Source organism: Patagioenas fasciata, chromosome 1 (assembly GCF_037038585.1).
Source record: "Patagioenas fasciata isolate bPatFas1 chromosome 1, bPatFas1.hap1, whole genome shotgun sequence".
Taxonomy (NCBI): Eukaryota; Metazoa; Chordata; class Aves; order Columbiformes; family Columbidae; genus Patagioenas; species Patagioenas fasciata.
In genome coordinates this window covers 172,097,746-172,124,069 of record NC_092520.1, presented here as the reverse complement: position 1 = coordinate 172,124,069, position 26,324 = coordinate 172,097,746, and the positions used below count along the sequence as shown (strand labels likewise).

General features: G+C 36.8%; 1 protein-coding gene across 3 annotated transcripts in view; it reads right to left on the bottom strand.

Annotated features, from left to right (window-relative positions):
- Positions 1-8,993: 8,993 nt before the first annotated feature.
- Positions 8,994-26,324, bottom strand: part of SCYL2 (SCY1 like pseudokinase 2) — a 41,195-nt gene continuing 23,864 nt past the window's right edge. Inside the window, exons 10-19 of one of the 3 annotated variants that reach the window (XM_065838917.2) lie at positions 23,164-23,175; positions 22,909-23,031; positions 21,545-21,658; positions 20,932-21,064; positions 19,032-19,150; positions 18,250-18,350; positions 17,428-17,494; positions 17,207-17,296; positions 15,995-16,114; positions 8,994-14,962 (exon numbers count right to left, since the gene is read on the bottom strand). In XM_065838917.2, the coding sequence (XP_065694989.1) occupies positions 14,312-14,962; positions 15,995-16,114; positions 17,207-17,296; positions 17,428-17,494; positions 18,250-18,350; positions 19,032-19,150; positions 20,932-21,064; positions 21,545-21,658; positions 22,909-23,031; positions 23,164-23,175 (1,530 nt within the window). In that variant the 3' untranslated portion in view covers positions 8,994-14,311. The remainder of the gene's footprint in view (positions 14,963-15,994; positions 16,115-17,206; positions 17,297-17,427; positions 17,495-18,249; positions 18,351-19,031; positions 19,151-20,931; positions 21,065-21,544; positions 21,659-22,908; positions 23,032-23,163; positions 23,176-26,324) is intronic. The other 2 variants (XM_071800457.1, XM_065838926.2) reach the window with 2 other exon arrangements.

The window sequence follows — 26,324 nt, the reverse complement described above, 5'->3', positions numbered from 1 at the left end:
GGAAAGGAGCACAGGCCTGACAAAATCACATGTATGCATTAAAATTGGGTCTCCAGTTTTCAGAGGGCACACAGAAAATGAAGCCTAGCAGGCCAGATGCCAAACATCAGAGGTGTATATGTTTTTCGGGATATATACCTGTAAAAGCACACAGTGAAATTGTCTTCCATTTAAGTAAAAATGTATTTGCTAGCATTTGAGAGTTTCCTGAATACTCTTAAGGCAGCTGAACACCTGAAACCATGTAAGAGCCCAGCTCCAAAGTGGAAATGGTATAAATTCCAGTGAAAGGAATTCACCCTGGAAGACTGGAGCTCAGGTCAGAAAGTGATGTTCCAAACCTGTATCTCCCAGCAGCTGTGGAACAGAGGTTTTACTTTGCCCTTCTTTCTGAACTTCTGGTCCTGCTTCAGTTATAGAGAGCACAGAGCAGACACAAGAAAGGAGCTATGCTCAAAATTTAGTGCTTTGTTCGCTTACCCACACATTCTATAATTGTATTCAGTATGAAAGTCCTAATTCCAACTTTGTGCAGCTGGGAACCCTTCATGCAGCTCCCTCAGAGAAATGTCCTGGGTGGCACCGGGCAGGGTACGTTCACCTCACAGATGGAAGGGCTCTCATTAGCAATATTGCCCGCCTCACCATTAGCAGAACTGTCCGTTTCTCACAGCAGGTTTCACCTCTCCCTCCTCTTTAGGCTTTGCAATCCTGCTGTGGTTCTCCTGTGTTGCAGCAGTGACCTCTTTTGAAACTCACAGAGACTTTCGCCGAGGTTTAAAGGATGTTTCTCACTCTGGCTTTTCTACAGAGGGGCTGCTAGGCAGGATCAGTGCTGCTCCCCTATTTCCTCCTCCCCAAGTTCACGGGGTAGGAAAATACATGGACTCCAAAGCACTGCTGCAGAGAACGTCACAGCAGCTTTGCAGAGCATGTCACAGCAGCTTTGCAGAGCCCTGCTCTTGCTGGGGCGCTGCCTGCAGGGGCAGCATGCAATTCCCAGCAAGGATGCGCTGAGGAAGCCATGGCAATCCTGATGTGACTAATCCCAGTACACATTTTGGAGCATCAACTGAGGAGATCTTTCGTCTTCCTTATCAAGACCTAATGTGATAGCCATGGTGGACCCAGCTGTCATCGTTTCTACTTTGTTCTTTCCTCTTTTAACCCTATGCCTTGATTTTATTTTGCAGAAATTAAATTACCCCATTGTGATTCTCTTCTGATGTCTCAGACCTTAAAACACATTTTATTATACCACATCACTGTAAGTCTGCTGCTTACAAGTTGGAATCTAAGTCCAAGACACAGCATGATTCAGGGCTGCACTTCAAAAGAAATATTTTGCAAAATTAAAACTGCTCCTGGCTCATATAACTCATAGCTACCACTGAAACTACAGACTGAAGCCCAAAGACCTTTCGTAAGCCTGTATTAAAAGCATATTTTAGAGCCGATGTGGACACAAAACAAGGCTGCAGATGGCCACTGCTGTGGGCTCATATACTATTATTACCTCAGGTGCTCAAGAATAAAATTATTTGTAAGAAAACTTGGAAACTGGTCAAGTGCAGCTATAGGAGATTTGCTGTTCTAAAATAGCTGTATCTTGCAGACACAGGGCGAGATGTGGGGCTGCAGCATCCCCTTAAGAAAACTAAGCATCGAAATGTCAGAGCTAGCAATAAACATAACTCTCACCTGGAAGAATAGTTTCTACAAGTGCAAGTAAATGTATACCTAGAGGCTATCTAATTTGTAACAGTTATTTTTGTTGTTGCTGTTGATTCCTCAAAATAATGGTTGGGATAATGTCTTTGTCACATTTAAAGGAGAATTTTGCTACTGGAGAGGAGAATTTGTAGGCTGGATGGCATACACATTTCATGTCCAGGTGTCATTCAGTGTGCTTCTGTTAACTACAATTCCTGAAAGAGCCTTGCAAGCCACCATTTCTCCCAATGTTTGTAAAATTTATAATTTTGAACTCTTTATGTAATTTAATCATCATAGTCACAGAATCACAGAATGTCAGGGATTGGAAGGGACCTCAAAAGATCATCTAGTCCAATTCCCCTGCCAGAGCAGGAACACCTAGGTGAGGTTGCACAGGAAGGTGTCCAGGCGGGTTTTGAATGTCTCCAGAGAAGAAGACTCCACAACCTCCCTGGGCAGCCTCTTCCAGTGTTCTGTCACCCTCAATGAGAAGTTTCTTCTCAAATTTAAGTGGAACCTCCTGTGTTCCAGTTTGAACCCATTACCCCTTGTCCTATCATTGGCTGTCACCGAGAAGAGCCTGGCTCCATCCTCCTGACACTCACCCTTTATATATCTGTAAACATTAATGAGGTCACCCCTCAGCCTCCTCATTGATAGTAACATCCTGGGAAAGTCAATTTAACCTTTTTGGTGTCTCTGCTGAACTAACATAAAGCTGCTTCATTTCACGCTGTGTAGTCAGTCTCAAGATCAACCAGAGCCTGCTGGGTCCTCCAGTGGAAACATGCACAATCGAAAAGCCTTGTCACAGCCTGGGCAGTGACAGACTGGCTAGAACAATCTTGTTAATTTTTCATTGGTTTATTTTCAGTTGGAGGCCATGTGATCACATCCCTGGCCCTTGTGAGCTGCCTGTTGGATGTCTCTTGTTATTCTGTATTTTTGTTAAAACAAATTACTTATCCATGGCTCTGGGCTTTCCAGGTGACTTTGTCTTTCAGCTCTTACCAAGAGCTCAAAGGCTAGAAAATCCTGGGTGTCCTGTCTCCCTAATTTAAGATTTTTTAAAATGAAATTGAATTAAAGCATTTTGATATTTCAAAATGTAATCTCTCTGAAAGTTTTTTAAATACCTACTTTCTCTTCCAAATGGAGCAAAGCAATAAAGCAGAAGTGGTTTCAACTGCACATAGGCCATACGATTGACAGACTTCGATATCTACAGCAGAGTGAGTTTGACAATGCTTTTCCCTTGAACAAGACCTTTGTGAAAGTTTTCTGGTAGATTTGTTGGCGTCTTGTCAAGTGCGTGCTACCTTGCTGCTTCTCTTTTATAAAAGGTAGCAAATTAGGATCCTAGAAATTTTTACTCCTGTAAAAAGGATTTAAATTGGCCCAAAAGTTAAGAGAGGGCACAAAGGAAGAGACAGGATTAATACGTTTGTTTTGTATCAATAGGACACAAAGCTAAAATCACATTTGGGACCCTAAGAAATCACAAGATTACAGCTTAGAAAGCATGAGAGTTCTTTTCTAAATGGGTTTATTTACCTTCTTCCTTTCTGAAGTTTCAGGGAGCATTCAAGTCACTCAAAGCTGAAATTGTCCCTTCACCTCAGGAGACAGAGCATTAAATATGGCAAATAAAAATCCTGCATTAGGGGAAAAGATTTAGAATAACTGCACTTCTCCTAAGACTCTATGTGATTTAAAAATAGTTGGTTTTTTGGGTTTTTTTTGTTTTTTTTTGTTTTGTTTTTTTTTTTTACTTTCAGAAAGCAATATAAATAATGTGCTTTAGCTGGATAAGAACATTTCTATAATGTTTGAAATTTATTTTGAAGTTGCTTGGGTTATAGTGACACCTAATGGTAGTTTTATTACATTTTACAGATCATTGTGAATGTTAAGATCTCTTAGAGCCTTTTACAGCCTGTCACTATCACCAAGGAACTGCTTTGATGTTTTCAGAAATATTTTTGTTAGAAGTCAGTCAAAAGATCATTCCATCTTTTCAGTTATTTCTGGTTTCCCTTCTGGTCTTACTAGGAAAATAGATTTTAAAAGGGAATAGTCTTTGCTACTTACTTCTCTCCATGTTTAACAGGTAATCTATGCCAGGGAGTACATGCATAACATGCTATTCAAAACTATATGTGGTGATACCTGACTTGTGAGTACAGTCTCTTACGGGATTGATTCACGAAATTACATCACGTGGTTCATCGTGTTGCTCTAATCCCAGGTCTGAACTCTTTAAAAGAAAATATCATGATAGAAGTTAACAAAAAAAATATTCCCATTTAAATACTGTTGAAATTCAAACCTGTAGAATATGTAAGTAAACATCCAAACCAGCTCCTACATGAAGATCAGAATTTATAAAGCCTGCCTTCCTGGGGCTTTCTCTTACATGAATTTTCTAGTGTCTAATAGGAGCTACCTCACTCTACAGCCCTTACTGGAAGTGCGAAGTTGGTCCTGCTAATGAGCCAATGGTTTCTGTAAAACTTAAATGAATTCCTTACCTTTAGTATCTTAATCACACTCATCAAACAAGAGCTGAAAGTGGGCAATAGGTTCAAGGTTGCACAGAGCTGAGAGGGAATGAAGGGGCAAGATGATGGAGCAGTCACATTCATCTTAAAAACAGAGCTGAAAATCCACATATGCTACTGTTGCCTTGCAAGCGGGGGTTGTGTTTATGCTGAACTGCAGGTAAAGCTTCTTTATATCAATATCAGAATAAAATAAGCTCCAGAATACTTTTTAGGTAGCCCCTACTCATTAAATAAATTATTATGGCATGGAGACAGCTTAGAACGGTAAGTCAACTTTTTGTTTCATTGAACAAAATAAGTCTGTTTAAAACTAATATTTATGTCCAGACAACCTAAGTCAGTGACTAAAAATAGTCATCTCTTGCAATCTATAAACTAAAAAATTCAAAAAGCACATATTTTTGCCAGACTTTTAAAGATACTTGTATTGCTAGGCTAGCCGAAATCACTGGCTAACCACCTAGCACCAGCTTCTGGTTTCTTGAAAGAGTGGAAAGGGTATGAGCTCTATTTCCATTTTAAAACACTAGGGTTTTTTTAAGTTAAGAAACTGAGCGACACTGAAGAAGCAAAACCCCCTCTTCCCTTACAATGCATGCATAAAAAAGAACTGAATAATGCAATTAATCAACTGTGGCATCTTGAAGGACATGGTGACTGATAATGCACAGGTAAGATAGTCCTTGTAATTGCTAATACTAATACTTTTGTTCAAATAAATTTGTGTTAAAATACACAGGTTTAATAAAGTTATTTTTTAATGAAAATAAACTTGACGTAGTTTTAGATACCGAATATTATACCTACCTTTCACCTGAAAATGTGCTACAGCAAAACAGGGAATACAAAGAGTAATTTATTCAACTTTCTAATCACAGTCATTCAACCTAAAAAAAAATAGTAATTTCCCATAAAAATAAACATACAGAAATGAAACATTCCAATAAGTGTGTTATGGCTAAATTAAATCTGGGCTCAAGCAGCTGCTCATCAGCAGCAGTAGCTGTCAGAAGAACTTAAAACTCCTTCATGAGGCAGCAGCAGTCAACACCCTCTGCACAGGCAAATTAGGAATTGGAACAGAGCAGGTGGGTAGGGGGCACTGTCTCAAAGAGAACAGGTCCATGTCTATGGGGCTGGCACTGGATATTCTGTCATTTGTTAGGCGACAGTTTTCACTATTTTTTTTTTTCATTCATTCCCAGAAATCTGCCTCTCTGCTCTGAGCAGCTGCTGTATCACTCTAGGATCTGGATTCAGAATTCCTCTAGATCACTTACCTGCAGCTGCTTTTAACATTTTTCCTTTGGTCTCACACTGCAACACAACCCCACTCATCACCCATGGCCACTGGCCAGCCTGGCAGCTCACCAGAGCTGGACCATCGCACAGAGATGCGGAGCCTCAGGTCAGGTTCCCTTCTGTAGCTCCTGATGGCGAAGTGACCATCTCCACCTGAAGGGCACCAGGCACAAAGTTCAGACTGCTACTGTCTGAAATTCAGTATTCTCTCACTGAGAGAATAAATGATCGGAGCTCTGTGATTTTTTGTTGCACGTCTACCAGTCTACGCAGCCGTGTGCTGCCTGTGGGCACTGATGTAGGAGAGAAAATCAGAGAGGAGCTGCAAGAGATGGCTGCACCAGGAAGGGCCTGGAAAAGTAGCAGGCACAGAGTCCTAAGAAAAATTCTCAATAAAGTAGTGCTATACGTGGGATTGAGCTCAGTTAAGCTGCCAATTATGTATGAAGAGACTTCCACTTTTTCATTTAATTTTACATTAATTTCTCCAATGTGCAGAAAAACAAGGCTTTGTACTATCTATGTCATGAAAAGAATAAGGAAACACATTCTACCCAGCAGACAGTCAATGAGCTGATTAGCTTGAGTAATATTTATAGTGCTTGTTTAATCAAAGATCTTCAACTATATGGGTCTGGTTTGCAAAATGTAGAAGTGAGAATAATGCAGAGATGATATTTCACTGCAAATCCTTTTTTTCTTCTTTTTTTATAATGGTTGTGAATCAGCAAAAATCAAGCAATGAATTCTTTAAGAAGTTTAAAATGTGCATGCACAATCAAACTACAAAAAACTCAACTAGTTTTAATTTAAAGAGTTTCCAGCTTGCCAAATAATAGAAAATAACAGATTAATCAATAACTTCATCCTGCACAGCATAACAATGAAAACACATTAGTACTTTATATAGAAATCTCTCAGATTCAGAAATTGTATTTAGTATCTAACAGGTCAGAAATCCACAGCAAAACGTATTTCCCTTACTAGTTTTATACAACAGATCAAGGCTTTGAACACAGTTGGTATCAAAATTGTATGTAGTGCCTTCCAAATACTTAAAATTATATTTTAAAATTTTTAGAGATTTTTTTTTGTTTGTTTCATAACCAAGTAAAGTCAAGGTTTGTAGCAAAAAGGTTTTTATGGAAAGGCTGCATTTAAAGTTCCTGTATGAAAATTACATTTTAGCGTAATTTTATTATTTCTCATTCTCTTGCTCTGAGTTTGTAAGACAAAATCACTGCAAGATACAATTGTTGTAAGATAAAATCATTTTTAGAAATTCTTTTCAGAAAAATATCTGTCTGGTGTCATGTTAGTATAGATTCTTTAGATTAATGTACTGCTCTAGTTACAGATGTATTTGATTGTCTTGTTAGCATTTTTGCTTATTTGCACTTACTTGAAGTCACATCTGTGACAGCAGTTAAGCACTTACAGCTTTGGTGCCATAGGTCACCATTTATTTTATCAGCATGGCAGGGGCAGAAATCTCTTTTATACTTACTTTTTGGTGTATCTCTTCTTTAGTATTGGATTTTTTCCATTCAGAAGGTAAGCCAGTTATTCCTCCTTGTGGTGTCTGGTTCTTAAGTCAGCTGCTGGAAAAGAACCTCTTCAAAGCTTTGATTTTGTTCACTCTTACAAACCATAGCCTGAAGTGAGCATTGAGGAGACATGGACACAGACATGAACAAATGTTGCCTGTTTAGTAACTTCAGCTACAAACAACAAAACACTCAGTTTTCAGGTCAAAGGTAATAAAGTTTTCATTATGCAGTTTCAAACAGAGGTTCTGCTTTGATTATCCTTGATTTGCATGGCTAGTTATTGCACAATAGTGTAAAACCTAGTCTTCTGAATATCCTGCAAAAGGTGATGCTTTTTAAGAAATTTCATTCAAAAAGGCCAAATAATGATTAAGGCAAAAGCAAAATGCCTGATCCCCCCCAAAAAAAAACCTTCAAAAATTGGTAAGCAGGCCATTAAATCTCTATCATTTCTGAGTTCCAAGTTGTTCCACATCTACGACTGCCTTAATTTGCAGTAAGAAACTGCACTAGAGCCATAATAATATAGTTCATAGGCAAATATCCTGAAGAGTAAAAAAAGAAAGCTGTATGTTTTTTAAATCTATAGATTAAAATTTATGCCCAAAATACTTAGTAAATTATTTTAGAGCTTGAATAACTAGTTTTACTTAGCTGCTCTTGGGTTTGTGCATGGGTAGGAGTTTATTTCTGAATTCCTAGTTTATAAGTTTAGGGGTAAGTATGGCACAACAAATTGGAATCCACCTTGTCACCCTAAGAGGGAGTTTTCTAATCTACTGAGGAACTGCAGTGCTCTCCAGCTTCTAAGATGCCCCCCAAAAAATGCATTTGTGTCCGGCAACAGGAAGAGAACTTTGAATGAACCAGTTCTCATTGTTAACTGCTCACAAACAGCTCCTTTCCTGCACCTACTGAGCTGCGTTCCTCACAACTGCAGACTAAACAGGGTACAACAGCTCTACAACACTGCCATAAAAAGGCTTAACCTAAAGCTCTGGTGTATGACATATGTAAAGGAGGGACTATTAAGATATTTAAGTGATGAAGCAGGGACAATTAGCTGCCAATATGAAAGTATTCCAGGCCAAGAACAATCAACTGCAAAGATCTCCAGCTTTTCCTGTTTGAAGTCTTAGGTTATCTGGATTCATGAGAGACTTGTCAATTTTGAGCCACAATAAACCAATCCAGAACATCTGCATTTCAGCACCTGAGACCTTCCTGCTTAAGAAACAGGGACTAGTTGTGGATCCTACCAATGTCCAGAAACAGAGGGGACAAAGAAAACATTACCACAGTAAAGGACATTCAAGTCCTAATGCATGTCTCCTTTTACTCTCTTCTCCCACACCATCTCCAGCCAACAACGATGCTTATAAGCAGATCAGGATCTTGGATGTCTCACACCTGATCAATTTATACCTTAGATAAAGCTGAGTTGCAGCATCCTTCAGAGCGCTGGCAAAGTTTAAGCCTGACAAAGCAGCGCAGCTTGACACCAAGGCTTAGAGAAAGGGCTGGTTTCTGGGTCAAGAAGGAGCGAATATGCAAACTGAGATCACTGTGTAACATCAGAAACTCAGGTTCTGATGTGGGCTTAGTGTGCTTTCAGAAAAAGTAATGCTAATTTTAAAGACATCTAGTGCGTTAGTTTTTACCCAGGACTTTTATTCCTTGCATGACAGCAAGATGTCATCATGTTTTGCAGATGTCTGGACAGCAACCACCCTAAGAAATTGACTCAAAATTACACGAGACAAAATGTATTTAGAATAAAATACAAAGCGATACAGTTTTCTAAATTAGTTACTATTAATTTTATGGAAATTTTAAATAAAAATATCTTCCAACATGAAAATATGAAAAGTTCATTTATTTCCATAGGCAACCTCATTCACAGTACAAAGTGATATGGATTTCTTGAAACTGTCATCGTACCTTATACATATTCTTTAAGTAGCTGATCTAAAAGTTGATACAAGAATAAATTTGTTTTTGAAGAGCTGTCCAATAAACCAGTTATACACTAATGCCATGCTATGACAGTTCTAATTATGAATCACAGCTGACACTACAGTAACATCACTTTATAAATCTCATGAGAATTCTAATGTTTTACGATCAAAACATAAAACTGCCACTAGTACAGAGACTGTACGATTAGACAAATAAACAAGTATTAAATATTTTGCACAAGGCCTGAGTTCACTATAACACATTTTAATTTACAACTTCATCTCAGAAATCTGTACAGCAGTTAGAATTGTTTTGAAGAACTTAAAAGACAATAGAACCTCAGGAGCTTATTTGTTCTCTCGACAAAAGTGTGAGGCCTAGAAGGCAAGAAGATTTGGTGTGTGAATCCAAGGTTTTACTGCCTTGTGTAATTTCCTTGTAAAGCAGTCAAAACCTAATGGAAAGTCAGTTACAAGGCAGGACCTCATTTGAATATCAACCAACTCATCTGAAATTCTCCAGATAGGTTTCCTCACAGCTATTTCAGAGTAAAAGTTCACAACGAGTATATAAAATGCAGCATATGTCTTAACAAAGAACATAAAAGGGTCACATATACAACAGGGTATTTTTTCCTGTACTTCCCCTCCCTGTATTTCTTTCATTGGAAATGGCACAAATCAGCAATAGCCCACCCACTCCCAATAAAAAACTCCTAATCAATAAACAAAGGTCACTCTAAAGTCCAATAACTTCATCTGTAATGAGAGATCCAGTGTTCATATACTTATGTTTTAAAAACTTTCTCTTCTGCTTAAGTCACATAGATGTCGGCAGACAAAGCATGTGAATTTATAATAGATAAGGAAAGTATCATATAATTGTTAGCCTGTATGGAAGCTATGTGGAATTTGATTCAAATCTATCTTCTCATTTAATCATTGCACTTTTTTGGTGCAATTGAACTGAAAACTCTAAAATCCTGTCTTCTATATACACACTTACTTATCTATCTACAGACATAGATTATATTATAAGAGGGGTTATGATACAAAAGTTAACACACGTTTTTCTTACTTTAAAAGGCCATCAGGGCACGTGTTAAAGTTCCAGATAAATATGAAAGAGGTTTGCTAAAAAGATAAAACTTAACAGGAAAAGGAAGTTTTAAATAATAAGGCTTGAAATGTTTTGCACCTATCCATCCAAAAATTCAGCCTTTTACTTGGGCATCTGTGCAGACCTGCAAGGCCACAACTCCCCCAGGACATCTTTAATTCACATCACCATCAAGAGAGGAAGACGTACTATCTTCATTAGAACAAAGTAGGTACTCTACGCATGTTCTCTGTAAAGTTTCTGTCCCCATCTCCCAGATAATTGCTGGACTCCCTTTCCCTTGCCAAAGACGCCTCTGGTACTGCTGTCCTCCCGCACAAGTAGGTTCCACAGACTGTCCTGTGCCTTATTCACGACACTCATGTGATGAAAAGGAACAGAAAATCTGCTCACTCCTCCATCCTCAAAATAACACTTGTGTCATTTTGCTCCCCATTTCCCTCCTCTTGAAGGAAGGCTTCTCAGCTAATCTGTAACTCAGTATTTTCAAGGTCCCTCTCCACCAGCTCCGGCAGGTAAGGTTTTTCAAGCCTCTCTAATTCAGTCCTTCCATCTGGCAGGATTACTTTGTTTTCTAAGTTTTCAGAGGATGCTCCAGACTTTCAAACTTAAAACCAAATGGAACCAACAGTTCTAAGATGGAAAAGATTGCCATCTTGGCACAAGAGCACTCATTCAGCATACACCAGAGCAGCCGAAGGACAACTCGTGCTTGTCATTAAGATATGCAGCTATTTCCACTTCTCTTCATTTCTCCTTTTGTATTTAATTAGTTAAGTAATAGGAAATTACTGCTTTCTCCTCTTTACCCCCCTTTTCAAATGAGTGAGAAGTAAACCAGGTGGGCTGGACAGTTCAGCCCAGACCATGCTCTGATTTCCATGGTGAGATCTGCTTGCAGTGGGTGAGCACAGCGGCTGCACACGGTGGATGCTGTAAGGTGATGATATAACCTGCCAGGTTTCCATCGTTATTCCTTTAAATTATGTTGAATACAAAGGGCAGAAATTCTGTGTAATTTACAGTATTGTTCAAGGCATTGTAATAAGAACTTATTGTACACCAGGTTACTTTTTCAGCAACAAAATTTGCAATCTCTGAATCAGATAGCAATTTCAAACTTGTGTTCTCCATTTTGTTTTGCACTAGGACTAGACAGTCTCTCTGCTTTGGGCCAAGGCAGATGTAACGCTGCTTTCCACCCACGTTCAGAAACAGAAGGCCCATGGAATGGCCACATTTTGTAATGTTGTCTCTTCCTCTTGTTCTTTCCCAAACAACATCGTGGACGTGAAGTACAACTGTTGCTCTCAGACAACGGTATCCGCTCTGGCCACAAGAGCCTCTTGCAGGGCCTCAGAATGACGACTTGTATGTGGAGAGATCAACTGGATACAGCTTCCTAAAGAAAAATTATTGTACCAGGAGCCAAGTGACACATGACCCTGGTGACTTACCTCTGGCAACTACTCTTTCCTTTAAGTTAAGAAGAAATATAATTAGAGAACTTCACACACCCCCATTTTCCTGACATGCTAACCAGGAAGAATCTACAAGTTTTTTTTCTTTTTTATCCTTAAATAACTGGGAAATTTTGTTAAAATTTTCATAAGCATCGTTTTCAGTTTTCTTTGTTGTTTTGTTTTTTTTTTTTCCCACTCTGGTCACTCTGAAAATTGCGGCAAACGAGAGAAATTAAAATCATGTTCTCAAATATAAGTAGAAAAAACAAACCATATTACTTGAGCCAGATAAAGATCATATTCCATCACGTTACCACTGCATAGAAGAGACTCTTAATTTGAACTTGTAAGATTTTTTTTTTTTACTTTGTTCTTACAAACCACCTTATGTTCTCAGATAGCTCATGCCAAAAGCACATACCCCAAATCCCACAGTTTAGGAGGTCCAGTATATAAAATCAGATCAAAACTTTTCAGTTAATTTTCCCTCCAATAGGTTGAATTAAAATCCAGTTCTGAAAAGCCCCCAGTTCAGAGGGATCAGTGAATGAAACTCCAGATCAGGACACCGACATTTAAGACTGCCTTTACCATGGATGTATTAATTTAATACATTGTATAGTCCTAAGATATGTTATTTTAAATATAAACTCATTTTTGAAATAATTTAGAGGAATACAGATTCAAATAATTCTTCAAAGGCTTACTTTGTTACCCTAACAAAATGTTGCTTTCAAAAGTTGACATAAAAGACGACATCAGTGTGATTGAGAGTACAGAATACTAGTAACCACAAATTAACTTAAATAGTTTAACAGTTCTAGTATTGTACTTAAGTTTACACAGATATCTTAACATAATCTACAATGATTTCCATGAATATTAACTGCACAAGAGCATCACAATGTGTTAGGTATTGTTTTCTAACCACAATTTCACTGGTCCCAGGTATTTTAAAATCATAGGACTAAGGCAGCAGCTATAATACATAAATCATTTTTTAAGAAATATGCTTAATGCTATTACCACTTAGAACCATGGAAATATAACAAAATACAAGTCACATTTACAGCATAAGGCCCTTTGGTTTCTTAAGCAGCAAATGAAAGAACAATTTCTTCAGTGAAAGGCTTTGAAAAATAAAGTATGTAGGCTTTCCATAAAAAGGTAACTAGTTCTTTCCTTCTCAAAATAGTCAGCTATAGTCTTCAAAATATGTAAGAAAGCTCCCGAAATTCTCAGGAAAGAAAAAGTTAAAACCCAATGGTAGTATCTGACAGAGCAGAGATTCTAACACAGGTAAGCTGAACACACACCTTCTGGGAAGCAGAAGAAACTACTGTTTAATTTTCTGGAGAGCTTTATTAAATTTGGAGTAATACAATAAAAAGGATCTGAAATATCTCTGTATTTACCCTATACTGTAGAACTTAAAAATCTGTATTTGAGAACTCACTTCATATTCACATATCCTTCATAATGAATTAAAACAAAATTAAAATGAAATAGTTTATTCTAATCAAGGCAATTTATGGCAGCGTGCTTTTTCACACCACCATGTGTAACTTGTATCTGGCAATCCTTCTCCATCTTCCCAGTGGAGCCAAAATCTATGAAGTAATCTAAGATATTTCTGTGTAAGTAAACAGTGTGTGTTTAGTTACACAGAACTGCTTAGTTACACAGTCGGGGCAGTCAACATCTGAATTTTACAGAAAACATTCTTTTTAGGAGATCCCATAACTACTTGTATTTTTTTTTTCCCCACCAGTTAGAAGTAGTATCAAATTAGCCAAAACACTGGAATATATAATAAATGTGAATGTGTCACCACATGTATTTTAAAATGCTGCTTAAGTTGTATGTTGCTTTTGCTATGTGGCTGGTAACAAGGATCTGGCATTATAAAACAGGTTGCAAAACAGCATGACCATTGGAATAGTGTTCTTAGGACATCCCAAACTTGCTCAAAATTTTAATCCAACTTCTTATGCCTCCTGAATCTTCTTGTAGTTTACTACCACATTTATTTTAAGAGAAGAAATGCAAAATATTTTCTCTTCGTAGCCTCTTGCACAGTTACTGGTTAGAGATCTTTCTATGCAACATGGCTAACAAAACTTTTTCAGGCAGCATAAGAATCTACTTTCTGCAAACTGTCATATGGCAAAACGACAGTTTGTGCCAAACACAAATCGTCAATAGGAATTCAGCAGACACTGAAAGGACTGGGCCGCAGGACTGCATTCACTAGTTATTACTCCTTAAGCATCTTTATAGAATTTAAGAAACCAAATTTTGTAGGAAATTTCATAGAAGTCGATTGAGCAAACTTCTGAATAATTTTGAAATACCTGGCTGCTTCTTTTTCAATTGAATATATGCACCCTACCTTCAGTGCTCTGCTGTTTGATACAGAGACAGGAAATCTTTAGCATGTAAGATGACTTTGCACTTACACAATTCCAGTGCAGAACTAGGTGAATGCAAAATCAAGTGTTTCTTCTGATGCAAAAGTCTTTACCTTGCTGGGCTGAAAGTGTTTCCAAGTCATGCTTTTACTAATCAAAAAAACACGTCCATCAGCTTCCCCGTGATCCAAATTTCATTGATCTTTGAAAGAAGGAGACAAAACATTTTACCCAAAAAGATCTTTTAAGTCATTACTAGCTGAGCTGCTGTTTGTCATTGTGTTTGCTGGTTGTACAAAGTTCTGAGGAGCAAAGAAAGGATTACCCTGTATACCAAAGCCAGCCTGTCCTATCATGTTCATCTGCGGTCCCAAGACTGAACTGCTTGCGCTTGGGGACCCTTGTGGGGGTACAAACTGATTAACCCACTGGCTGGATTTCTGTTGAGCCATTTGTTTCATGCTAACTTTGGGTTTTTGAGGACCAAAAAGATTATCTAAAGCAGACATATCTGGGGGTCTGTTTTGTTGTGTCAGTGGAGAGATTGCAGATGCAGCATTCATGGGACTGTAATTTGGCATATTGGCAGTCGGTACAATGTTCATCTTTGTTGCCGCTGTTGCAGTTGGACCACTGAAGAAATTCTGAGTGGTGGGGCCAGCTCCCATACTGAATCCAGCAGTCTGGAAAGCCATATTAGTATTTAGTCCATTTGTGATATTTCTCTTTGTGTTGTCAATAGGTGATGAAAATCCCATTCCAACGCCCACAGAAGGGACAGAAGAGAAGCTGTTTGAAGATGCGACATTAGCTTTGTTGACAGAATGGCTAGTCAAAGATGACATATTGTCTATCAAGGTATCTGTCAAGTCTTTTGTCTGCAAAATACAAAAAAGGCAGTTAAATGCTTTTCCTGTACAAATACTCTACCAACAGCCTTTATCATTGCTCCTGCAGAAGTGGCATTCGTTTTTCAAAAATTATAATTTACTGCATGGAACTGGACATTAATTGGAACTATATACAACAACAATTAGCTTACTTTTGTTCATTGCTACTTAGAACTAATTGTTACATAGCTTTAATTTGATAACTCAGACTATATACAAAGTGCTACTGTGACATTTGCTTCATAGAATCATAGAACACTTTGGGTTGGAAGGGACATTCGAAGCTCATCTAGCCCAACCCCCTACAATGAGCAGGGACATCTTCACCAGGATCAGGTTGCTCAGAGCCCCGTCCAGCCTGACCTGGAACATCTCCAGGGATGGGGCATCTACCACCTTTCTGGGCAACCTGTGCCAGTGTTTTACCACACTCATTGGAAAAAATGTCCTCCTCATGTCTAGCCTGAATCTCCCCTCTTTCAGTTTAAAACCACGACCCCTTGTCCTATCACAATGGGCCCTGCTAAAAAGTCTGTCCCCATCTTTCTTATAGGCCCCTTTTAAGTACTGAAAGGCCACAATATTGTCTCCCTGGAGCCTTCTCTTCTCCAGGCTGAACCACCCCAGCTCTCTCAGCCTGTCCTCATAGGAAAGGTGTAAATGTGTTCCAGCCCTCTGATCATTTGTTTACATGCACCAAGCTTTTTAAATATTTAGTTAATAAACACTTCCAAGCAAAACCTTTTTTAATACATCCTTTCTCCTTATCTAGAACAATGGCCTTCCAATAATAATTATTTTTTTGGAAACTCCTGCAATTTAAAAAGTAAGAAATATTGCTAATGATGCGAATGGAAGGCAGATTAAAATTTATTTAACTTTTTTTCAGCTGTGTCATTGTACTATCAGTGAAAACAAAGGTGAGTCACAGGAGGATAAAAAAATGCTAAATACAGCACTTAAGAGGAAAAAAGCATCACAGCTCCACTGGAAACAGTGCAGCAGTTTGTCCTTTCTCACCTGCTTCACTGGAGGTGTTATTACAGTTGCTTGTGGTTTAAGAGGTTGCTGGCTTTTCAGTTTCTGTGCCTGTTCTTGTTCTTTAGCTAACTTTTGTTTCTCTTCAAGTGTAAGCGATGCCTTTAAAAGGGAAAGTACTGACACTAAGTTGCACGAAATGGTTATTCTCACATTTATATTTTTATTTCATAAATAGCACTGTAGTTTCAGCATGCAGTAGAACAATACATATTTTTTATACAAAAGAGAAAGTGGATAAGCATAAAATCTATTATATTTGTCATATCACTAAAAAGTACTTACAGCAAATAAAAACAATACTAAAAGTAGCATAATGAGAAATCTGAGGAGATCGCAAATAAAGAGATATCACAACAAAACCATTTTAGCTTTGTCATCAGCAAAAGTGTTCCTCACAGTTTTTCTTTTTATATGGTTACCAACTAACACTTGATATAGAGCTGCAAGTGACCATGGAGTCAGAGAGCGAATTCTATTTTAAGATTGCTTAAGAGGCTTTTTAGGATTTTAACTCTACTTTTGTTAATGATGAAGGATAAAATCATAAAATCATTCCCTCTCAGTCTAAAATTAGTGAGAGGGTTCAGATAACTAGAAATGGAAATGATAACATGTATAAATTCTAGGGAGTCATTTACGTAATAAATAGCATTAAAATAATTTTACAATAGTTTATGTTTGTGTTAAATATTCTCTGTCAGGTCATACTTTTTCTTTGCTGCTTGTATTTATCCCCATATCAACTGTTCATTTTCACTTAACTTTGAATTGTACAGTATATGTTAGTCTCTGCTACTACATGAAATTCTACATTTTATCTTCATCTCTGTTTGTTATTTGATCATAAAGTTGCCTATTTTGACTTTCCTATCTAAATCCACTGCTGGAGTTTCAGTTTCATTGAAATCTATCAGGAAGGAGAAAGAAAATGACCAAAAATTTATAATCCTAATTGCTGCCTACTTTCTACAAAGCTATTTTTAACAAAAGGCTTTCACAGAAATTCAAGGATACAATTCGAGCGTTTTTCAGTGGACCTTCACATGTGACTATGTATGGTGCTGTGCTACACAAAACCAGTTTTTCTTTTAAAGCTTTAAACATTTATACATACTCTTATTATGCAACCATATCAGCCTTGTTGTATTAGACAGACAGATGTAACAGGATTCCAAAAGACGTAAGACACACCTTTTTCTGTTTTGATGACATCTCATTCTCTTTACTATCAGATCCACTAGTTAGAAAGTCAGTTCCACTAGTATTAAATACCTTGTCAATCTGTTTAAGTTCAGAGAAACAAAACTTAGTTATTTGAGATGTTGTAATTTAAGGTAACATAAATATCAACTAAGCAATTTTAAAATTCAGATTTCTATATGTAAGTAACTCACTAAAATATTGCCACTTACCTGATTACTTGTACTACTAGATCTTGCCTCTTCAGATACACTCATTTGGTTAGCTATATCCAAAGATCTATATGGTACAGAGTATACGAATTACAAAAAGAGAGCTTTACAGTCACATCCACCACACTAATTCAGCAGTGCAGATTATTCTTCTGCATTTAAATAATAAGAAAAACCCTGCATTATGAGAGCACTGACATTTTTTTAGAATGCCTGCAGGAAACTGGAAAATGTTAATATTCTAAATTGTGAAGTTTCCTAATGATCATTGCACATGGTCTTAGTTCTTCCTTTTGAACAGCGTGACACAGACTTTGGGTAGCCCAAGTTAGTTTGACTCAGAAATGTCACCTCATATCAGACTCCATAAAATTGCTCTAAATGTCTTCAAATATCACAGCCTCCTAAAAGGCTGAAGTGTTCATTTTCTTCCATATGGTTTATGTTAACAACTACAGAAAAGGAAGTCAGCATATAGAAGCAAGACATAAACTGTACTTGTGGAGCTCAGTATAACTTTTACATTTAATGAGTTATTTTAAAATTAGTGACTCAAAATAATAAACTGTGACTGAACTGTATAAAGGTAAAAGACTTTACTCTATAAAACCATTGACGTGACAATATAATCATCATCCTAGGACTAATAAATATTGGCTGACAACTGTGCTTATTTGGGGTAATTCTCAAGTAGCAAAGCAAGAATTACCCAGATTTTTTGTTGCTATGGCTGGAGTTTTTGCATATTTGCTAAAAAATTAATTAAAATTTTATCTCTGCTCACTTGCTCCTTCTCTAATACACAAGTAAATAAACACTTACTTCTGTTGCTCTTGCATGACATGAAGTTGCTCAAGTTTTGTTTTATGCTCTGCCTCCAATCTATTAAGCATATCTTTTATAACACAAATAAAAGAATTGAACTGTAAAAGAAACATACAAGTTTGTATTTTGCAGTGATGGAATTCAGACATGTATAATTTTAAAGGTAGCATCTCATAACTCACAATACACAATATCAGATAAACTGCAGATTTTTAAATAATATATAAACTACATTCACCATTTTCCACTAGATACCTAACTACAAGCAGAGTGTATACTGAAACTGTGAAAAATATATATTACTAAAAAAAAAAATCCAAAATGTAGAGCAACCTGGATAAAATAAATATAGATTAATATCACCAGATTAAAAAAACCACCAACAACAAAAAAAACCACCAAACCCAAACTCTCTACAAATGCACTTCTACATTATCTACAACATTTACAAAGAAAAGAGCACAGGAAGAAACGTTAGGATTGTACTTTAGCTTTTAATGTGAATTGTAATTATGTTAGCAGCTAACTGCTTTTGCAGGATATTTGGAAGGTGGTAGTATTAATTTTGAAACTTTACACTAGATCAGTTAAATCCACTGAAAAATAACAAGTTTTAAAAATGCAAATACAGTAATACTGGATGGCTTTTAGGTCTTATTTATTTACCTTTGCAACAGACAAAGACATACAGTAATGTATTATTTTTTCCCTGACAAATGCTTAGATCTATTCTCTGCCAATTTACCAAGTAAAAGGATGCAACATAGTCATGTTCTTACCTGATTGAGATTAAGATTGTTCTCAATACTAAGAGGAATCAGATGGGGCAATACTTTTCCTGCAAGTTGTTCTTTGGTGATTCCCAACTTCTTATGAGTAAATGTACATTTGTAAATACCTGATATAGAACATCAAAAATTGAAGAAAAAAAAAAGGTTAGTAAACAATGTGAACAAAGCGTCACTCTCTACATTTATAAATCATCTGAACAGACATTGTCCCTGTAAGCATGGAGGGACAAACAGAATCATCAAAGCTAAATATTCATCCATAACACAAACATATAGCAAGAGGCTTTGCTAAAGTTCAGAACAAGAGGAGGTCCAAAGAAATACTTTGCAGCTATGAAACCTGACCTTAGGTGATGTATTGTCCTGGTCAATTATCTGAGAATGTGCATCTTTCAACAGATCATAAGCAAACTGAGTTACCACAAACTGATGAACAGTCACTGAGAAATTAAGCTATGTTAAGTAAGGATGCGCTCTCTCCTGGCATACAGAGGTGTCTAGGAGTAACTATCATACTGCTCCCTGATTGCATTTTAAAAGATTTTTACCCAAATGTTTTGGGCTGTGTTACACAAATGATCAGAAATCATGCACAGTCTTTTATCTTTTCTAAAATCACTGAAAAAAGAAGATCGGCAGGCACAAGTTCTGTAGTGTTTCTGACAGGAGTATTTCTTTGCTTAAATATTCTACCTGTGGTGGCAAGCACTGAACATATTAGCATAAAAGAAATGGTAGCTTTTCTTCCTTTCTATGGTTAGTATTCAACCAGAGCCATCAGCTGGCCACAGAAGACACCATACATGATGGAAGGTGTTATGATTCCAGAAAAAAGGAGAGCCCAACTACATAAAATTCATTTCAGCCTGTCATTTCCAAACTACGATTCACTTATCCACTATATCCAGTTAGAATTCAGGAGTATTACAATTAAAGTCAAAGATACTCTGTCCCTCATTCTCAGACAGCAAACAGAATTCAAAGCTGCAAGGACTATGGGAAACAGGCAGCTTTATATTAGTACTGAGAGATGCCCTCTTATTCATTTTGAGCAAATCAAAATAACGCTACCATCACATATTATTACTGTGTTTAACAAAGGCTGCTGTTGGTAGAGCTCAGCTTGTTACAAGTTGTCTTCTGTCTACTGCTTTGTCATCACTAAGAGAAACAGTCACTGTCTTCCGGACTTGGCCACGCAGTCACACATCTTTCTCAGCAGTGACTCCAGTCATCTGGTCACCTTCAAGTTGTTAAAATCAGTTCCCGAGTTAGGCAAACGCCAGAGTGGCACTAGGAAAGCACAACTGGGAGTGACGCCTTCCATTCCAGAAGTAACAAGCCATCAGGTTTTGTCAGCTGTTTTGTGAAGCCTCACCCAGACAACGCTCCATTTCAGTGCATGGGCAACCACGTTTGCTGAAATGTGCAACAAAACGAGTCTAACAAAACCTGCTGTGAAGAGCAGCAGAATAGTAGATAATAATTTATAGCAGCTGGCATACAAGAGTGGTAAGAGAAGCCAACAGTAACATCTTAAAAGCTCCAGCAGCATCTGAAAGAAGACAGATTATACACACTTCTGAGGAAAATAGCCTGTCTGGCTGTGGGGATCACACAGCCCAGGAAAGCATCACAGCCCAAAAACTGCGATGAGAACTCAGAACTGCATTGGGCCTTGAAGGCTACAAATATATGGGCTCGTGTTCAGATGTAACAGCAATATATAATGTACGTGAACAGCGACAAACTGAAGCACCAGAAACTGGAACTTTGTAATGGCCATTGTAGCAACACACTATGTAAAGATTATCAGTGATAATACAGAAAGCTCTCAGACTTACAACGTCGAAGTACAAAAGAGGAGAAAGTTGAAAATATTAATTACCTAAAATTCCCATTAGCACTGCAGGTTCCTTGGATGGAATTTGTTGCAGAAAAGGTAAAATATCATCAAGCACAAACCATTTATCCAAGTACTCCAAAATCTTGCCTAAGCACACTAGTGAGTTTACCCGGACCTGTGAATTATGACAAGAATTAAACTCCTTACTATCTTTTTTGCTGATGTAAAAAAAACCCATACAAAACTCACACTGAGGAGAAAACAGGTGCTGCTGAAAACTATGGTGCTCCTATCTGAAAATTCAAGACAAGTTATCATAAAAAACCCTCTGGTGTCATGAAAGGAAAGCATATATATTTACACACTGCTCACAAAATCTTGGCTTTTCTGCAGGACAAACACTGTTATTCTGGAACACACTTCAACAATTTTTACCGTATTGTTAACAATAAGTTGCTAATAACTTTAATAATTGTTAGAGTAAAAAAAAAATGATGGGTTTGTATTTCTAAAAAATAAAAAAAAAATCTCAAAAGGAAATTAAAGCACACTGATGGGCTTTTCTTTAAAGACACAACAGTAGAAAAGCCAAAGTAATTAAAGGTAACACAATTTTTCTGAGGACTGAGAAAGATAAAACTGTTAGAATACTTACAGCAAGAGAAGAAGTTTGCAAACATGCATTTTTAATTCTTGGAATTAATGAGTTTTTCATTGATGGGTAATCTATCAAATTGGCAAATGTGGGAATTATGTTTAGGCAAAGCTCCTGTAAAAAAAAAAATTGCACGTAAGTTTAAAAGAAACATGCACATTTATAAAATTAGTACTAGTATTGCTCAAGCTCCAAATTAGTTTAATATGTCTTCTTAAGCTTTCCTTTTAAGGAGATATCATGTTCATCTAAGCTGACCTTAATCTATAGAAGTTACTCAAAAATAGCTGGAATAACAAAGCATCATCACATGCAGAGAGAACCCTGGAAAATGAATTTCAAAAAGACTATTCATAGTAGAATATTTGGATAGCAAGAATATCTTGAATTTTCACAAGACATCTTTATATAAAAAACAACCTTTATTACATCAAACCGTAACAATTTCCTGCATAAGTTAAGCAAATCCAAATGAGTACTATCAACAACACTGCAGTAGCACAATGATAGGCTGACATCATATTAAGAGCATATCAAGATTAAACATACATAAGCAACAGAGAAATAAAAATAGACAATTTCAGCCCCATCTCAAAAAATAAGAGACAGCAATATTATGTGTAGGTTGCAAGTAAATACCAGAGTAACCAAACTACTGATGCAGAAAAACCTCAAGGCAGGTATTTAGAAGCAAAAACTTTTCTCTGTAATACTACAAAGACTTTACAAGGGTGAAAGTCACATCTGATTACCTAAATCCTTCTTATGAATTGTTTTGTCTATCTCCCCCCTCCCACTCTTGAATGCCTTTGGCTAACCGGAAGTTAATTCCAGTGGAAGAAAGATTTCAAAAAAAAAAAAAAAAAGAATCTTAGAAGGCAGATAAAGAGGAAAATTAAAATATATGTACATAAAAATGTAACCAGGAGGTATATTAATATGATTTTACAACAAATCAAGTCTTCCAAGGTGACTGCAAGCACACGCACTCCTACCAGTGGGACCTCAGAATAAGCCACCTCTCACTGCCTGATAACAGCACACATGCCTGCATTGTTTCTGCAGCCCAGGCAATGCTTTATAAATGCACATCCTACTTCTTGCTGTGGTGGAGAGTCAGAATTTAGGAAAAGAGCATTAGAAAAACAATCAAATAGTTTCTCCCAGGAAAATACGGGAACTAAACTTTATTTTACTGAAACAAATTTTCTTCAATATAACATTCATCTCAACATCTAGGAATATTACACAGCTTTATCTTTTTTTCCAAGTAAATCAACACAGGGTTATAAAAAAAGTTGGCACATTAGCTTAAAGAAAACATTTTAAAAAATTGTTTGAAATAAAGGCTACAATTACTATACCTGGATCTGAATTGAAGGTGCTTCCAAGGCTCTATAAACCATCGGCAGAACACTGTTCTTTATTTCATCTGGTGGAGTTTTGGTTAGAAGCAAGTCCATTTTTTGGAGGAAGATCAACAAGATCTATTAGAAGAAGGACAATTCAGAAGCCAAAAGTTTTAACTCCAGAAACACACACTTAAAATTAAAGTGTGTTCTATCATATCACAAAAACTTCAGAAGTTTTCTTGTAACTCAGTAAATGTGATCACTTACCATGTTGCTTGCCTGAAGGCATGGAAGACAAAAAACACTTTGACATATTATTGCATTTTAAAAACAGTGAATACAAATAAAACAAAATAATGGGTGTTCTAGAGTAATGCTTCTGAAATAAGAAATCATAATGGCAAAGGAGGGAGGTCTTGTTTCTTTTTACAACATGGTCTTTTGTTAAAATCCACCCACAAAAAATCTCTATACACACATCAGTATTGAAAAAGCTAACCTTTTAAAACTATGGCTTAAATGCCATCCCTAAAGCATTTGATCACAACTCCACATATAAAAGCTGCACTCCATCTGCATCTAGAACCAAAATAGGGACATGATGAAAATAATATTACAGCTACTACAGGGACACAAAATAGTTTTGTTCTATTAATATTTCAAATATCATACGATGAAAAATCCCAAACAAAAAACCTCACCACATTAACCTAAAAAGCAACACTAGAATAGCACATTTACATAGTGAGATTCACCTTGCTTAGGCTCAGCCATCTAAAAGTTAGGTGCTATTCTAAATTACCCATCCTGGTTCAGGTCTCGTCTCAGACAGCTGAGACAACTTGCTACAGGTGACCTTATTCATTGATATGTGAACTCCTTTTAGAAAACAGGTTAGACTAGATGGATAAATAGTGGTGAATGTATCACATTCATAATAAAAAGCCAAGTATTTCATAGGAGGAAAATATTTCAATGTTCATGTCTAAAATTATGTATCAATCAGTACTTGTGTGCCAAATAAAACAGAAGCCTCAGTGTAGAAACACAAGTGTACCAAGACCACAAGTTTCCCCTTTCATTTGCTTCATTTACAGAGAAGGTAAAGAAATTATTTTAAACTGCACCTGGTGTCTGCTTTCTTATTGTGTATTTACAATTACCTAAACTGTAAGCACACTCACACAGAGAAACTCATTTATTCATTCATTCCATGAACATTGATTCAATATACTCAAATTTGGGAGAGTTCGGGTGAGATGGACCAGATGAGATTAAATCTTAGATTTTATTGTTATTCTTGGATAAATAATTTTTAAATGTCCTAAACTTGGCTTTTGGAAACATCCATGTACTTGTAACATTTTTCTCTTGTCTGGCAACCATGTAATACTGTGGTAGGACAGTTTCTATGTTAGCTAAATACATATTTTTGGAGAAGGATCATTTGATTGTTTTTGCAAATTTGAAAAGAACATGAATGAAACCTGCTATTTAAGAACTAGAAAAGCTTCTTTAAAATAAGAACCAGATATTTGAACATATAACAGACTGCTTTTAAGTTAAACACTGTACTATATAGGCATTTAGATTTCACAGAAGCAGTTCAGCTGTTTTCCACTGGCTGTCAAAGCTTTTAAACTAAGATAACATAAAAGCTGAATTGGTTTTGATCTCTTTCTCGACATGTCTTTAACTTGAATGTAGTTCATGCTGTTCCAATGAGCCCCTTTTATTTTTAGCTTTTTAACATAATATTTGATGCTTTTTTATCTATTTAAGTAGACAATAGGATGTCATAGTCATAGATTCAAGCACACCATTTAATAAGCAAGTAGCAGCAGATGCACTCAACCATAATGCTAAAGATGTGCTTCATTCATTAATGCAGAACCCAGTACTTGTCAGGGTACACTTTGGTGTACTGAATTAGAATATGAATTTGCAGTACTTCATTGCTAACTCTTTGTGGATTCCCCTAAATTAAGGGCTTGTCTACACTCTGAAGCCATGTCAGAGTGAGGATGGTAATTTACAGTACACTAGTTACTCCATGCAAACTTCAACAGCACAAGAAGAATGAGTAGTTTCACTAAGTATTTCATGTTGATATTATAAATTCCCCCATACAAAGACATAATGAACACTGGATAACAATTTCTTCATACTAAATTACAGGAGCTCCCTAGGAAACATTCACTTCCTAACTTACGTACCCTACAAAAGCCAAGCAACAGGCCTCAAACAAATCTAAAACATCTTCAGAGTGTGTTTGGAAGAAATACTGACACTTTCCCTGTCTGCGCCTCTCCATGAGTTAGAAACACAAAGGAACTGGATGTTTTTGTCTTGCACAAAAACAGTCAGACGTGAAATTCTGTCCTCTGTCATTCTGAACCTTTATATTTTTTTTCCTCAATTCCTGCTATATTAACTTTGAAAACCTGTCCTAGATTGCTTCAACAAACTTTCCCATATGAAAAAGACCACAGAAATGCTAGTGGAACAAGCCATCTAGTACTTACTGTGCACTAAAAATGTCAACATCAGAATTTAATATACAGTATCTAGAAAGCTACAGGAAAACTTCTCAAAGCTCGCTCTTTATGAACTGACCTGAAGTTTGTATTTTGCTTCCCTTATTTCTCAAGAAATAAAACAATTTTTGTGCCCACTATGCTCCAGATATAACTTTGAAACAAACTTTTTGCAGTGAGGATTGTCTCACAAATCTGATGCTAAAGGTAGCAAGAGACAGTGTTACCTTTTAGGGTGAAACCGCACAAATAAGATGTTCGCTGGCTTTCAGTTAGTTAGATGTTTAATTTTTTCAAGACAACAACAAAGCTAAAAGAAATCCCCAGTGATCCAGAAGTATAGAACATTTCTGAGGCATTCTCAGTAATACAATTGTCCCCTTTCTCCCCTCCCCAGTATAATGAGAGTTCTCTCATCTGTTTTTCTGAAATCCAAAAATAAAAGGTCTACTTGTTCATTCCTATATCTATCCTGCCCCTGAAGTGCTCTGCAGAGAAATAACAGCATCCAGCAACAAAACTAGGTGAGCTAGAAGGAATGCATAGCTGCCTTTTGTCTGTGGAGGCCCAGTGCCTAACCTGGTGACAGAATTCTCAGGAATCATCATGCACATGGTGTTGACTAAAGGATGCAAATGTTTTGCTCCTCTACAGTAATGCTGTCTTACTACTTTTATGCACGTAAACAATATCAAATAAACACTATTTTATTATAATCAATAAACAGCACTTCTGAGAGTGTCAAAGTTATGACTTTTCCACCTCATGATCCCAGTGTCAGCAATCTGGATACAAGAAAAAAAAAAATAATTGGTTCATCTACTGGTAGAATATGTGCAAATATTGTCCTGTACTACCCTATTCAGATTGGCTAGGTAAGTGATAAAAGGC